This window comes from Petromyzon marinus, chromosome 19, assembly GCF_048934315.1.
Source record: "Petromyzon marinus isolate PM22_M1 ecotype Great Lakes invasive population chromosome 19, UKy_Petmar_22M1.pri1.0, whole genome shotgun sequence".
NCBI lineage: Eukaryota > Metazoa > Chordata > Hyperoartia > Petromyzontiformes > Petromyzontidae > Petromyzon > Petromyzon marinus.
The window spans coordinates 3,504,376-3,518,668 of NC_133685.1; the positions used below are offsets into that span (position 1 = coordinate 3,504,376).

A 14,293-nucleotide genomic window follows, 5' to 3' on the forward strand; every position below is an offset into this window, starting at 1 on the left:
CACCCCCAAGTCACCCACCCGCTCACCTCCCAAGTTTTTCTCCGATTCCCCGCCTCCATCTTCCACCACGCCAACCTTCACCTGCCATCTCCCCGACCTTCCGTCTCTCTCCCACCTGCACTCCCCCCCACCACCCATCCCACCCACCTCTCTCACTCTCTCTCCACCCACCACGTCGTCCCCCACCCACAGTCGCTCATCGGCATGTACTACAAGCCCAAGCGGGCGCGCGACGCGAGCTCCGACACGGAGCTCGCCGACGACGAGAGGAGCGTGCCCGGGAGCCGCCGCGGCTCGGCCGTCCAGCGCCGCAGCAACGGCCGCGGGGAGCGGGCCGTGGCGGCGGCCGCGACGGCCGCCGGCGGTGGCGGCGCCAACCAGCACCTGCTGCTGCTGCCCGAGATTGTGGTGGACAGAGCGCCGACCGACGAAGCGGTGAGGCCGCGCTCCGAGCTTCCCGCCGACGTCTCGTCTAACCCCGCCCCGTCGCGTTCCGTCTCGCGACCGCCCTCCGCCCCGTGGCCTCTTGTCTTGTCTCGTCTTCATATAAGGGACGAAACAGGTGGACTTCTCCACATATCTGGCTGTTGCCTGATGAAGCCAGTTGTAATTACTGGCGGAACGTCGTACTCAGATTGTAAATGTTGTGGCGTGCATCTCCAACACACCGGTGTGCTGTACTAGTGACGAATTGGCGCGTTCTGTTGACGTGACAACCCTTGCTAGTTGGCTGTGTCGGGTGGTGGCGGGTTTTAACGACACATTTACATATTTACGCGATCTAACCCAAAAAAACCCCCTCTATTTTTGTCTTGTCTTGTCCCGCCGCGTCCTGTTTTGCCCCTGTACCGTCTCTCAACCTTCTTGTCCCGTCCTATCCCCCATCTCGTTCACTTTAGTTTCTCCACCGTCCTGCCGAGGCCTGCAATGTCTTGTGCTGGTGCTGTACCTTTCCTCAACTCTTCTACCACGTCCTCTTCAGTCTCTTAAATGCCCTGTTTTGTCCTGTCCCACCTGGCTCTGTTGCTCTATCAAGCCTCCTGCCCTGTCCCCATCCTGCCCTGCGTGGTCCTGTTCGCTCTCTCTTGACTCTCTTTTTTCTGTCCTGCCCTGTCTAGTCCTGTCCTTTCTCACCCTGTCCCCGACTCGGGTTCAGTCCCCCACACTATCCTTCCTGCCCGACCCCGTCCCATTTCCCTGCCCGTATCCTCACATCTCATTGTGCCCTCGCAGTGTCGTAAGCTGTCAAGCGCTGCGCAGGCGGTGCAACTGCACCGGAGCCCACGGGAGAGGGGGGCCCTGGCATCGGGCTAGGAGGTGGCGGTGTGGGGCACGTGAAATTTGACCGGTGGAGGTGGGCCCGTTTAATTCCTTGCACAGGGGCCCGTGCCAGCCACGCTATGCCACTGGGTCCCAGCTTGACGACCTCGATCCAACGGCTCGTTTGGGAACAGGCAGGGGGGGGGGGGGGTCGTGCGGGTGGGGTGGGGGGAAAGGGCGAGGGGGGCGGGGTGAGGCGGGGAGAGTGGCACTGATTCTGAAATAAAAAAGTCTGATTCTGACGATCGACTTAATGACAAAACTAATGAGCCGGCCGTTTCATTCATTTATGCCGCGCGGCGCCCACCGAACCAACCCAATCGGCCGAACGCCGGCTACGTGTGGGCAATGGAGCCGGCACGGTCCTGAGCCTCCCCTAGGTCGACTCAGCCTCAAATGAATACCTGGTGCGGTGTGTAAACATCGCCACTGGGGAGACAAAGGCGGCCGGGCGTGGTGCTGACCACTACATCCTCTTGTGTGCTCTGCCGGCCTTCATAGGTGCGACAGGGCTAACAGCACTTGCCCTAACAGTCTGTTAAAGTATGTACGGGGGATCTTTGTCTTTGTTTCGTGTGTGCTTGTGTGCGACGATGTCTGTGTCCGTGTCCGCGATGATGTGTGTTCATGCATGTGTGCACGCACGTGTGTTCGTCTGTGTGTGCGTGTGTGCGAGGACGTGTGTGTGCGTGTGTGTGGCGATGCGTGTGTGCGTGTGTCTGTGCGATCACGTGTGTGCGTGCGAGCGTGTGTGTGTGTGTGTGTGCGACGACGCGTGCGTGTGTGTGTGTGCGTGTGTGTGTGCGTGTGTGTGTGCGTGTGTGTGTGCGACGACATGTGTGTGTGTGCGACGACGTGTGTGTGTGTGCGACGACGTGTGTGTGTGTGTGCGTGTGTGTGTGCGACACGTGCGTGTGTGTGTGCGACGACGTGTGTGTGTGTGCGACGACATGTGTGTGTGTGTGTGTGTAACGACATGTGTGTGTGTGTGCGACGACACGTGTGTGTGTGCGTGCGTGTGTGCGACGGCGTGCAGGACACGAGCAGCGAGGCCGGCACGCGGCGCAGCGGCAGGAGGCACAGCAGCCGCTCGCTCAACCTCCTGGAGGAGCCGCGGCTGAGCAAGCGCACGCGCAGCGCCGTCACCGTGCTCACCACCGCCATGGAGGGTACCGCTTGTGTTGTTGTTGTTGTTGTTGATTACCCAGGAGTCGCAGGCCTCTTTTATCACTTTCAGGAGGATCCGGCCGCATTAGGTTTCTCATTTTTGTTATATGGAGTCTCATAGAAGCGGAGACCTATAGACTCGCACAGAGACCCATATATCCACAGGGACCCATAGACTTACATAGAGCCTCATAGATCCATAGAAACCTATAGACTCGCACAGAGACCCATATATCCACAGGGACCCATAGACTTACATAGAGCCTCATAGACCCATAGAAACCTATAGACTCACACAGAGTCCCATATATCCACAGGGACCCATAGACTTACATAGAGCCTCATACACCCATAGAAACCTATTCGACTCACACAGAGACCCATATATCCACAGGGACCCATAGACTTACATAGAGCCTCATAGACCCATAGAAACCTGTAGACTTGCACAGAGACCCATATATCCACAGGGACCCATAGACTTACATAGAGCCCCATAGAACCATAGAAACCTATAGACTCGCACAGAGACCCATATATCCACAGGGACCCATAGACTTACATAGAGCCTCATAGATCCATAGAAACCTATAGACTCGCACAGAGACCCATATATCCACAGGGACCCATAGACTTACATAGAGCCCCATAGACCCATAGAAACCTATAGACTCACACAGAGACCCATATATCCACAGGGACCCATAGACTTACATAGAGCCTCATACACCCATAGAAACCTATAGACTCGCACAGAGACCCATATATCCACAGGGACCCATAGACTTACATAGAGCCTCATACACCCATAGAAACCTATTCGACTCACACAGAGACCCATATATCCACAGGGACCCATAGACTTGCATAGAGCTACATAGATCCATAGAAACCTATAGACTCGCACAGAGACCCATATATCCACAGGGACCCATAGACTTACATAGAGCCCCATAGACCCATAGAAACGTATAGACTCGCACAGAGACCCTTATATCCACAGGGACCCATAGAGACGTTTCGCTGACTGCCTCGCATGTATATATGTACGTTGAACTTCTTTCGTACGTAGCCAATCCTGACAATCGGAGGTGCGGTGCGCTTGACAACAAACTAAGACACAAAAGCATTTCGCATCTAGACGCCGTATGAATCCACTTGGTAGTGTCTTCAAGTTCACCTTTACCGTACTGCGATCTACTCTCCCTGTCTGCCAGTTCGAAGCCTCCTACCCACCCCGCACCCTCAACTCCAACTCTCACCCCTCCAAAAATAGCCAATAAAATCCCTCATCTCTCCTCGGCTGGCAAGATTCATATCCCCCACCCCCACCCCCCCCCCCCCCCCCCTTTTACATTTGTGCGATGTCGAGGCGTCGCTTGCATGATCCGTAAAGCCACATCGCCGCTTTTGTATTTTATCGTTGTTTGAGAGCGGAGGATAAATATTTACTTTGATGTAACTGGGTGATTTTTAATCTCTCTCCCCTGGCCGTGTAAAGCTTAAAAGGTGGCTTTGCTGAGTTTCAGGCATTAACATGCAACCAGAAGAATCCTAGAAGTGCCTTAACCTTCAGGTGCCTCAGCCTTGAGGTGCCTTAGTCTAGAGGTGCCTCAGCCTAGAAGTGCCTCAGCCTTGAGGTGCCTTAGTCTAGAGGTGCCTCAGCCTAGAAGTGCCTCAGCCTAAAGGTGCCTCAGCCTTGAGGTGCCTTAATCTAGAGGGAGGTGCCTTAGGCTGGCTCCACGAGCCTTGGGTAACAGGCACGGCATTCCGCTCCACGGACATGAGCTACCAGAACGCGGAGCGGAACGTCAGTACTCTCCAGAAACCGGGAGATATTTATTTTTACGTAAAGATTTGTTTGATTTTTTCCCGCAACTCGGATAATATGCGCCCCCCCCCCTTCCCCCACGCATGATCGAGAGTGGCTCGTATGGCTCCAGGTTGGTTTTTTTCCCCTGTAGAAGTACAAGCCATGGCATAGAATGAGCTATCGAGCAAAGATGGTGGTCGCCGCGTGGCGCGCTTCCAGATGCTCTTCTGCGGCCATCTGGACCGCTCTTTCTTCCGATATTAGGAAGCCAAATATCTTTTTTAGAACTGCTTTTTGTGCTTAGTTTGTTATCCTTCCCCCACACCTCCGATTAGCACGGTTGGCTACGTACAGTGGTGCGAAAGAGGCTCAACGTACGTACGTCCATAACGTACGAGGCGTGTGTAGATGACGCGGTGATGCCGCATCCTCGCGTCGTTAACTGGCCCTGCTTGGCCCTGAGCCGGATTCAGATGCCTTGTGAGGCCAGCACAGCACAGTTTCATTCTTGCTTTGCTGGAACGAAAATGAGTTAGTGGAAAAAAAAATAACGCGTACTGTGAGGGCTCCACACTGGCTCGGCTTGGATGTGCCAGTGTGAGCTTCAATTCCCGAAAAAGGTTTATGGCACGTGGAGCAGAACGTCGGACACCGTGCCCAACGACACGCGGTACGACCGGAAAACACCATCGGAGAGTTATAGGGATAATGATGGTCTGACGTTTCACTCCACAGCCTCCTGGGAGTGCTGAATCTCAGCAGCGTTGATGATTTATTATGGCCAATGAAACGCAACTCTAGAAATTCAGTTCTAAGTGGTTTAGCTTTGTCTGAGATTTGGTGAATTTCAGATACACCCACTCGCCCAATGACCCACTCATCCACCCAATGACTCACTCTCTCACTCACTTATCCATCCACCCACTCATCCACCCACGCATCCACTCATCTACGCACTCACACACGGACTCACTCACCCACTCACCGACTCACCCACTCACTCATCCACCCAACCGCTCACCCACCTACTCACTAAACCACTCACGTACCCACCCACTCACTCACGTACCCACTCACTCACGTTACCCACCCACCCACTCACTCTCTCACTTACTTATCCACCCACTCATTCATCCACGCACTCACCCACCGACTCACTAAACCGCTCACGTACCCACCCACTCACTCACGTTACCCACCCACTGAGTCACTCTCCCACCCACTAGCCACCTTTAAATGTTATATTTGAGGCTGTGTGAGCTTCTCTGGTCCATGGTTCGGTGTGCATAGCCACGGTGGCACACCGCTTGAGAGGGTCTCGTATATTCTTAGCTCTTTCGGTAAAGTCACGTTGAAGGGAAACAATAAAATAATAAAATATATATAAAAAAGCAGCGTTCATTCTGAACAAGCAAACTCCGTATTGGATTTTGGGGCGTCACGGTGGCGAGATGTTAACTCCCTAGCCTGGTATGCAGGAGGTCCTGGGTTCGATCCCGAGCCTGACGCCTGCTGTATATTTGGAGTTTGCATGGCTCACTTCCCGTGGTCGCGTGGATTTTTCTCTGCGTCCTCTGGTATTTCCCTCCACGTTTAGAATCAACATCACGCGATTAGAGGATTTGGCTGCTCTAAATTTCCGCACGATAAGCCACTTCATTGAGCTGTCATTTGCGGTGGCCAGGTCGCTTCTTTTTTATTTTATTAGACGTTTGCTTTACACGAGAACAAAGGCCCGCTGCAGAACGTTGGGCGAGCAAAGAAAACTGCACGCGAATATCCGGCGAGTCCATGTACCTGACGCGCCCTGGTTGATGGGGGGGGGGGGACAGACAACCCGGGGAATGCCAGGTTGCTTCTGAACAAGAGCTAAGTAGCTCAGTGTGGGGGCCTTACCTGGCAACATAAAAAAAAAACTTTATTTTTTTTAGTTTTAGTTATGGACGCACACACGTCGTGGGTCGCTCACTCCTTGCCCGGTGCGCTCGTTGTCATTCCTCGTGGGGCAGAGTTGGAGGAGTCGCAGAAGAAGTGCCCCCCTGTCTGGTACAAGTTCGCCAACACCTTCCTCATCTGGGACTGCTGCCCGCTGTGGGTCAAGTTCAAGAACCTGATGAAGTTGTTCGTCATGGACCCGTTCGTCGACCTGGCCATCACCATCTGCATCATCCTAAACACGCTCTTCATGGCCATGGAGCACTACCCCATGTCACCCGAATTCGAAGAGGTCCTGATGGTCGGCAATCTGGTGAGAGCCGGGGGTGGTGGTGGTGATGATGGTGGTGAGGCTGGGGGTGGTGGAGATGGTGATGGTGGTCGTGAGGCTGGGGGTGGTGGTGGTGATGAGGCTAGGGGTGGGGGTGGTGGTGAGGCTGGAGGTGGTGGTGGTGAGGTTGGGGGTTGTAGTTGGTGGTGGTGATGAGGCTGGGGGTGGTAGTGATGGTGGTAGTGAGGCTGGTGGTGGTGTAATGGTGATGTTTAGGGTGGTGGTGATGAGGCTAAGTGTGGTGGTTGGTGGCGGTGATGATTGAGGTGGCGGTGTCCGTCTGTCTATAGTGAATGGTGGTGCTGGGGGGGTACACGATAACTCTCCTAATATTAAATCATGAACATAAAGTTCCATTCTCCCTGGTTCTTTTGGTAAAGTCACGTAGATAGAAAAAATAATAAAAGAAACACGATGTTTCGGTCGCAACACAAGCTGAAGTTCCACTGCTCTTCGAGACTTAGCCTAGCGAAAACCAGCCACACTGATCAACGGATTTTTCATCTTTCTGCATGCAAAAGACGATTCCTTACGAACATAACGTCAGTACAGCAACAGCCCTGTTATCCGGCAACCTGACCATCCGGGGCGCTCTATTTACCCGGCATCTGTCGCAGGCGGCAATGCGAACCCTCCGTTCGCCTCATCTGGAAGAATGTCGACAGAACTTCCGGCATCTTGCCGTACGCTTCCCGCAGATTCGTCGTTTGTTTACGGCAGATTGGCGACGTCACCGCCGAGTGGCGGTGCTCACGGCGGTCTGTGCATGCGGTAACCGTGCTCCTGTATTCTGTACTCTCTTAAACGAGCCGCCCTGCTTCACCGCAATCAATTTGCGAGTGCTCCACAACTGACTGGTGAGTACCCATTGGCAGAGTTTGTTGGGGGGATGGGGGGCAATGCCGCCCGCAAACTGGACGCCTTCATTAATTTGTTTTCAGTAGTTTACAATGAAGGTAAAACAATTAAGTACAGGGTGCTTAAAAAAAAAAACAATGTTTAACACTTTTGAGAATTTGCAACAATGCCGCGAGGAATGTGCCTCTGGGCTTTGGAGACCACCTGGGGAAGATTCCAGGCAACACGTTGACAATGTTGGCGAACAAGTGGGAGACTTTTCATTTAAAGCTTTCGTGACTGCAGGGATTCATATTCTTGGTTCTTTCGATAAAGTCACGTAGAAGGGAAACAATAAAATAATACAAATATAAAATAATAAAATTCTCATGACGTTTCGACTGCAACACAAGCAATCATCATCAGGTGTGAAAACCACAGCAATAATTTTTTTTTTCAAATTTTCTTGCTGTGGTTTTCACACTTGATGATGGCTTGTGTTGCAGTCGAAACGCCATGAGAATTGTATTGTTTTTTATTTTTATTATTTTATTGTTTCCCTTCTACGTGACTTTACTGAAAGAACCAAGAATATAAGTGGTTCCCTTCAACGTGACTTTACCGAAAGAACCAAGAATATAAGTGGGAGACTCTTTGACTTTTTGAAGCCATTAACACACATTTGTTATCATGTTACAGTGTAGTAGTATCCGTTCTTTTTGCATTAAAAACGATAGTCCCATATACGTGATTCCTAATGTGATGGACAAAGCGAACCTCCTGCCCACCCCCCAAAAACAGAAGTTGAACTCCACCCATGTAAGTACCTCTGTAAGAGAGTATATTATTGCTGAAGCGGAAGTAAAACCCTCCGATAACCGGCGTGTCTGATTAACCATGCACCCTGCATTCCCCATGGATGCCGGATAACAGAGATTTATTTCTTTAAAAATAAGTTGAGGTTGTGCCCCTTCTGCCAATAAAAACCGGTGTTTGTTGTCTCGTCATTTTGGTAACTGGCAAATGAGTCCCATAGATATAGAGCTTTTTGCTGTGTATGTATATAGTTGTGCTGTTTGTTATTTGTAAGTTACTCTCAAGAAAACCGGGCCAACTTGATCAAAGACTCCCCCGCCCCGCTCCCCCGCCACGTGTGTCGGGAAGCGTCGCTGAGCAATCCACGTGCGAGCCGAGTCCTCTCGACTCGGCTCGCGACTTATTCAACCACTCCGCCCGGTGCCTCATTTTCAGCCGGAACAGTCCGGAACCCTCTTCCCGGAGTCATTATTAGCACCCGGCCAGCCACGACCGCCCCTCGGATTTGATCCTGCCCCTCGTGATGATGCGGTGTTGCGCACGGGCGTGTCTTGTACTCAGTGGTAGTGCCTCATGCCGATATTCTCCATACTCTAAGCCCGCCTAGCAGCGGTTCCGGATTAGCGCTAGACGGGAACCCGTTGGTTGAGATCCGGTTGGTTCTTGCGGTGATGAATCGTAACATTGGCTGCGATCACCCGTGCGCTATGTTGAGAGGTGAATCGCTGACCAGAGTCTCTGTTTGCCCCGCCGCCCCCCCTTCACCCCCTTACCTCCCCCCCCCCCCCTCCCGCGCACGAAGGTGTTCACTGGGATATTCACGGCAGAGATGGTGCTCAAGCTCATCGCGCTCGACCCCTACGACTACTTCCAGGTGGGCTGGAACATCTTCGACAGCATCATCGTGAGCCTGAGCCTCATGGAGCTGGGCCTCAAAGACGTGGAGGGTCTCTCGGTGCTGCGCTCCTTCAGGCTGGTAGGTCTCACGCACCTGCCCACCCACCTACCAGACCACTTACCCACCTACTTGCCCACCCACCTACCAGACCACTTACCCACCTACCTGCCCACCCACCTACCAGACCACTTACCCACCTACTTGCCCACCCACCTACCAGACCACTTACCCACCTACCTGCCCACCCACCTACCAGACCACTTACCCACCTACCTGCCCACCCACCTACCAGACCACTTACCCACCTACCTGCCCACCCACCTACCAGACCACTTACCCACCTACCTGCCCACCCACCTACCAGACCACTTACCCACCTACCTGCCCACCCACCTACCAGACCACTTACCCACCTACCTAACTACCCACCCACCTTCCCACTTACCCACCTACCTAACAACTCACCCACTTACCAGACCACTTACCCACCTACCTAACTACCCACCCACTTTCCCACTTACCCATCTACTTAACTACCCATCTACCTGCCTACTCACCTACTGTACCTGCCTACCCACGTATCTGCCTACTCACCCACCTACCTAGCTACTCACTTCCTGCTTACCCACATTCCTGCCTACCCATCTACCTGACTACTCACTTACCTACCCACATACTCACCTACCTACCCACATACTCACCTACCTAACCACATACTCACCTACCTACCCACATACTCACCTACCTAACCACTTACCTACCCACATACTCACCTACCTAACCACTTACCTACCCACATACTCACCTACCTAACCACGTAACTGCCTAGGGAATGTTTCCTGCTGATTAGATACCAGTTCGCCCCTCCATGCCCCCCCCCCCCCTTTTCGTCATGGATGAGGAGAGTGAATTAAATGAAATTGTACTTCATTAAAACTACCGGCTACTGACGCTGCATGTAACGTTCTCGTCGTCAGCGTTAGCTCGTGGACTGGAGAGAAACCCAAAAGTATACTGCGATTTTTTTTAATTACTGGCCAAAATGTTGCGAGTGGTTCAGCCAAAACTAAACGTTCCGTGGGTGTCTCTTCGCCACATCGACAAACTTGGAGGTTGGTGGGGGGTAGTGGCGGTGCATGTTTTGGCCACATCCAAACACGCTAGGGGTTGTGGGGGGGGGGGGGGTCCGGGTACCCTGTGGTTATGCTTCAGCTCGTTACTAAAAATACATCGGCTTCATCCCATTAAAACATTGATTAAGCTCGCAATGTCATGTGACCCCCCCCCCCTCTGCTAAGCAGCTGCATGGGAAGGACTCGATAACCGACCCAAGGGGGTTGGCCTAGCTAAAACATCAGTGACACCCCTGCGCGATAGTGGTACGGTCCGTGGCAAGTAGCACGCAACCGGTCACGGCCGTACCATTCCCTCGAGTGTGCGCATGTGGGGGGGGGGGGGGGGATCAGGCGTTGGTATTGGCCACACCACCCCCTCGTGCGCTGCTCCGGTCTTCATAGGTGCTTGCTAACAAGACTTGCCCCAACAGTCTGCGAAGGCTATATGGGGGATCTTTGTCTTTGGTGGGGTGGTGGGTGCTCCGGGCACCCCAGGTTTCTTCCAGCATGCACAAAGATACTCAAGAAGGAATACAATTAATTACGGAATGGTCGAGTTGTGCCACTCATATATAGAATGCAACGGCGTTGCGGTCCAATGGCCTCTTGGCCTTTCAGCTATGTGTGTTGACGTTGAATTTCTTTCACACCGTACGTAGCCAACCGTTCTCATCGGATATTGCCGGCGGTGGGGGGGGGGGGGGCACAACAAACTAAACACAAAGCATAACCAATATTCGTCGACAACATCTGTTTAATTAGGCAAATAAAACGCTTGGATCTCTTTCGACTTCTCTTGAGACTCATCGGCAGGATGTGGTCCACTATGCAAATGCCACAGATAGCTTTATTTTATTCGTATTTATTCAGTGGTTTAAACAACCCCGGTTTGTTGTACGTGTTTTTATTTATTCATAATTACCCACAATTTACCAAGACAGGACGCAATGGACGGATTTTTAGAGTGCGGCACCGCGAGAGGTGGTGACGGATTGGCCGTGACTGACGATGACGATGAAGAGATTGGGCAAGCATCCCAGAGGCAGGGCCCTCTGAAAAATAATCTTCTGATTCAGTGGGACTTCCTCGGATGAATAAAGTAAATAAACTCTCCGTTGATTTATAATTGAGTATTATGTTCTGAGTACTTTTATTTGATCACTAAATCATACATTTTAATAGTCGTATTCTCGTTACAAATTAGATAAACTGGAAATTGCTCAAATTCGTCGTCGAGTGACGTTGGGGAAACCGCCGTGGTGCTGCTAAAACGGCGCGATGGTTCTCAGCACGCCGAAGTTGCAAGTCCGACTCCACCTCCAACGGCGTGCGGCGTGTAGTGAACATCAGCACCGCGGAGACAAAGGCGGCCGGGGGTTGGTACTAGCCACACCGCCCCCTCGTGTGCTGTGCCGGCCTTCATAAGTGGCGCTCGCTAACGGCACTTGCCAGGACGGTCTGTAAAGGCCACACGGGGTATCTTTGTCTTTGTACGTGCGTGAGCGAGCTTGCCGTAGAACGTGTGCGTGATCGTTGACGTTATTCGTGTGCGCACACATTCTCTCGCCCTCTCTTTTTCCCCTCTCCTTGCTCGGATTACAAAATGATCCTTTGCGCTCCGAGCTTCATTAATGGAAATCCGAGGCTTGACACAGGAGAGGGGAGTTAAACATAGCCTGGTGAGATCTCGGGCGTGTGTCGGTGGTGATGATGATGATGGTGGTGGATGGTGGAGGTGATTCTGATGGTGGCAATGGTCGTGGTGGTGATGCTAATGATGGTGATAATCGTGGTGGTGATGATTGTCGTGGTGTTGATGATCATGGTGGTGATGGCGATGATGGTGGCAGAGTGGTGGTGTCGGTGATCGCGGTGGTGGTGATGATCTGGGTATTGGTGATGATCAGGGTGGTGGTGATCTTGGTGATGTTGGTGATTATATAAGTGGTGGTGTTGACCTTGGTGGTGATGATCGTGTTGGTGGTGGTGGCAATGATCGTGGTGGTGATGCTGATGATGGTGATAATCGTGGTTGTGGCGATGATTGTCGTGGTGTTGATGATCATGGTGGTGATGGCGATGATGGTGGTAGAGTGGTGGTGTCGCTGATCGTGGTGGTGGTGGTTGTGGTGATGATCTGGGTATTGGTGATGATCATGGTGGTGGTGATCTTGGTGATGTTGGTGATTGTAGAAGCGGTGATGTTGACCTTGGTGGTGATGATCGTGTTGGTGGTGGTGGCAATGATCGTGGTGGTGATGCTGATGATAATCGTGGTTGTGGCGATGATTGTCGTGGTGTTGATGATCATGGTGGTGATGGCGATGATGGTGGTAGAGTGGTGGTGTCGCTGATCGTGGTGGTGGTGGTTGTGGTGATGATCTGGGTATTGGTGATGATCATGGTGGTGGTGATCTTGGTGATGTTGGTGATTGTAGAAGCGGTGATGTTGACCTTGGTGGTGATGATCGTGTTGGTGGTGGTGGCAATGATCGTGGTGGTGTTGATCGTGGTGTTGCTGGCGCTGGGTGCTATCTCGTCTGTATGTTTTGTTTTTTCGTTTATGCCGTTCTTTTGGCTTCATTCATCTCGAATCAACGTGAGCACATCGTGAGCACGCAATCTCCATTAAACTGTCAACAGTTCATCAGGCGGTGGTGTAGCAGTCAGCGCACTGGATGCATCATCCGGTCGTCGCCTGTTCGATTCAATCTCCTGGCGCGGCGACTGAAACGATTGATCAACAGTCAGTGCCGGATTATCTTTGTAGCAAAAGTAGCTACACGTGTAGTAGCTACGGGCCCCGAACTTTCAAGGGCCCCACGCGAAATTCTTTCAAGCTATCAATTCTGGTTAATTCATTCTGCACTTGCTCGATTACTATAGTACTATACCGCCTTCGACTTTTATGAACGACTGGGTGTTTAAGGTTCGCGATTTGTCGTATTATCTGGCTGTATAGCAAATGAAAAAAATACAATTACTTTGCCATGTAAGTTAAAAATGTAAAAAAAACGTTATTTTGGGCCCCTTTATAACATACGCGACAGGCCCCGCACTAGCTTAATCCGGCACTGCCAACAGTGCGAGATTCTTAAACCCCCCCTCACTCCCTCCTGCCTCGCTTCTGCCCACCCAGCAGCGTAACTGCGTACGACCACGATTGGTCGCTCGCCGGGTCTCGTGCGGTGGGGTACATCGTGGGGTTCTTCCACGTCTTCGGTGAAGTGCGGCAAGCGTGCGGGGAGGGAGCGTGGGGGCCAAGCAGCACCGCTGTCTCCCGTCAACGGATTTCCTCGTCGCGCCCTGCGCCAAAATAACCCCGCGTCTGTCAAATATAAACAAAATGCTCTTAAGCCCCCTACTTTAAGCCTAGGCGCGTAGTGTTCGGGACAGAGGCCCGCGGATTTTTTTGTACCCCACCGTCGCGTCACAGTTTGTGCTCCGCACCGGGGCTCCTATTGAAAGTGTATACAGGTAGTCCTCTACTTACGGTGGAGATGCGTTATGACGACCCCATCGTAACTCGGGGACTACCTGTATTTTAAACAAAAAAACTCGTAAGAGTGTTGTGAAGCGTTGATTGAAAAGCCACGAGAACCATTGCGAACAGAGTAGAACAACGTGGAGGACCTCATTCGAGACCCAAAAATCGTCACACGTCATGGGACCTAATCTTGCCATTGTCTGTGAAACTGATTGGTCCACACCAGAGACAGCTTTCTCAAAGACAATGCGTATACAGCGGTACCTCGGTATACATCGTTAATTCGTTCCAGAAGGTAGGAGGACTTATACCGAAAATGACGAATACCAAACGAATTTTTCCCATAAGAAATAAAGGCAAAGGAAATAATCCGTTCCAGAGTAGAAGAAATGATATTTTATATGGCATATTATACATTAATGTGGTTGTATACAATAATGTAGACACTACTTAGTACTAAAATGCATAAATTAAAATGACAAAAAACACGTGGAAAATTCGCAGAGAGTTACAGCAAGAGTTGTGCACTGAACGAGATCTACAGGCAGACTGAGGAGCGGCGCTTTGTTTCAGT

The 14,293-nt window shown here is 51.8% G+C and overlaps 1 protein-coding gene across 1 annotated transcript in view; it reads left to right on the top strand.

Annotated features, from left to right (window-relative positions):
* LOC103091816 (sodium channel protein type 2 subunit alpha) overlaps nt 1-14,293 on the top strand; it is a 60,796-nt gene that overhangs the window by 21,707 nt on the left and 24,796 nt on the right. The window contains exons 9-12 of the mRNA XM_076068084.1: nt 193-435; nt 2,357-2,489; nt 6,310-6,548; nt 9,022-9,195. Coding sequence (XP_075924199.1) covers nt 193-435; nt 2,357-2,489; nt 6,310-6,548; nt 9,022-9,195 — 789 coding nt within the window. The remainder of the gene's footprint in view (nt 1-192; nt 436-2,356; nt 2,490-6,309; nt 6,549-9,021; nt 9,196-14,293) is intronic.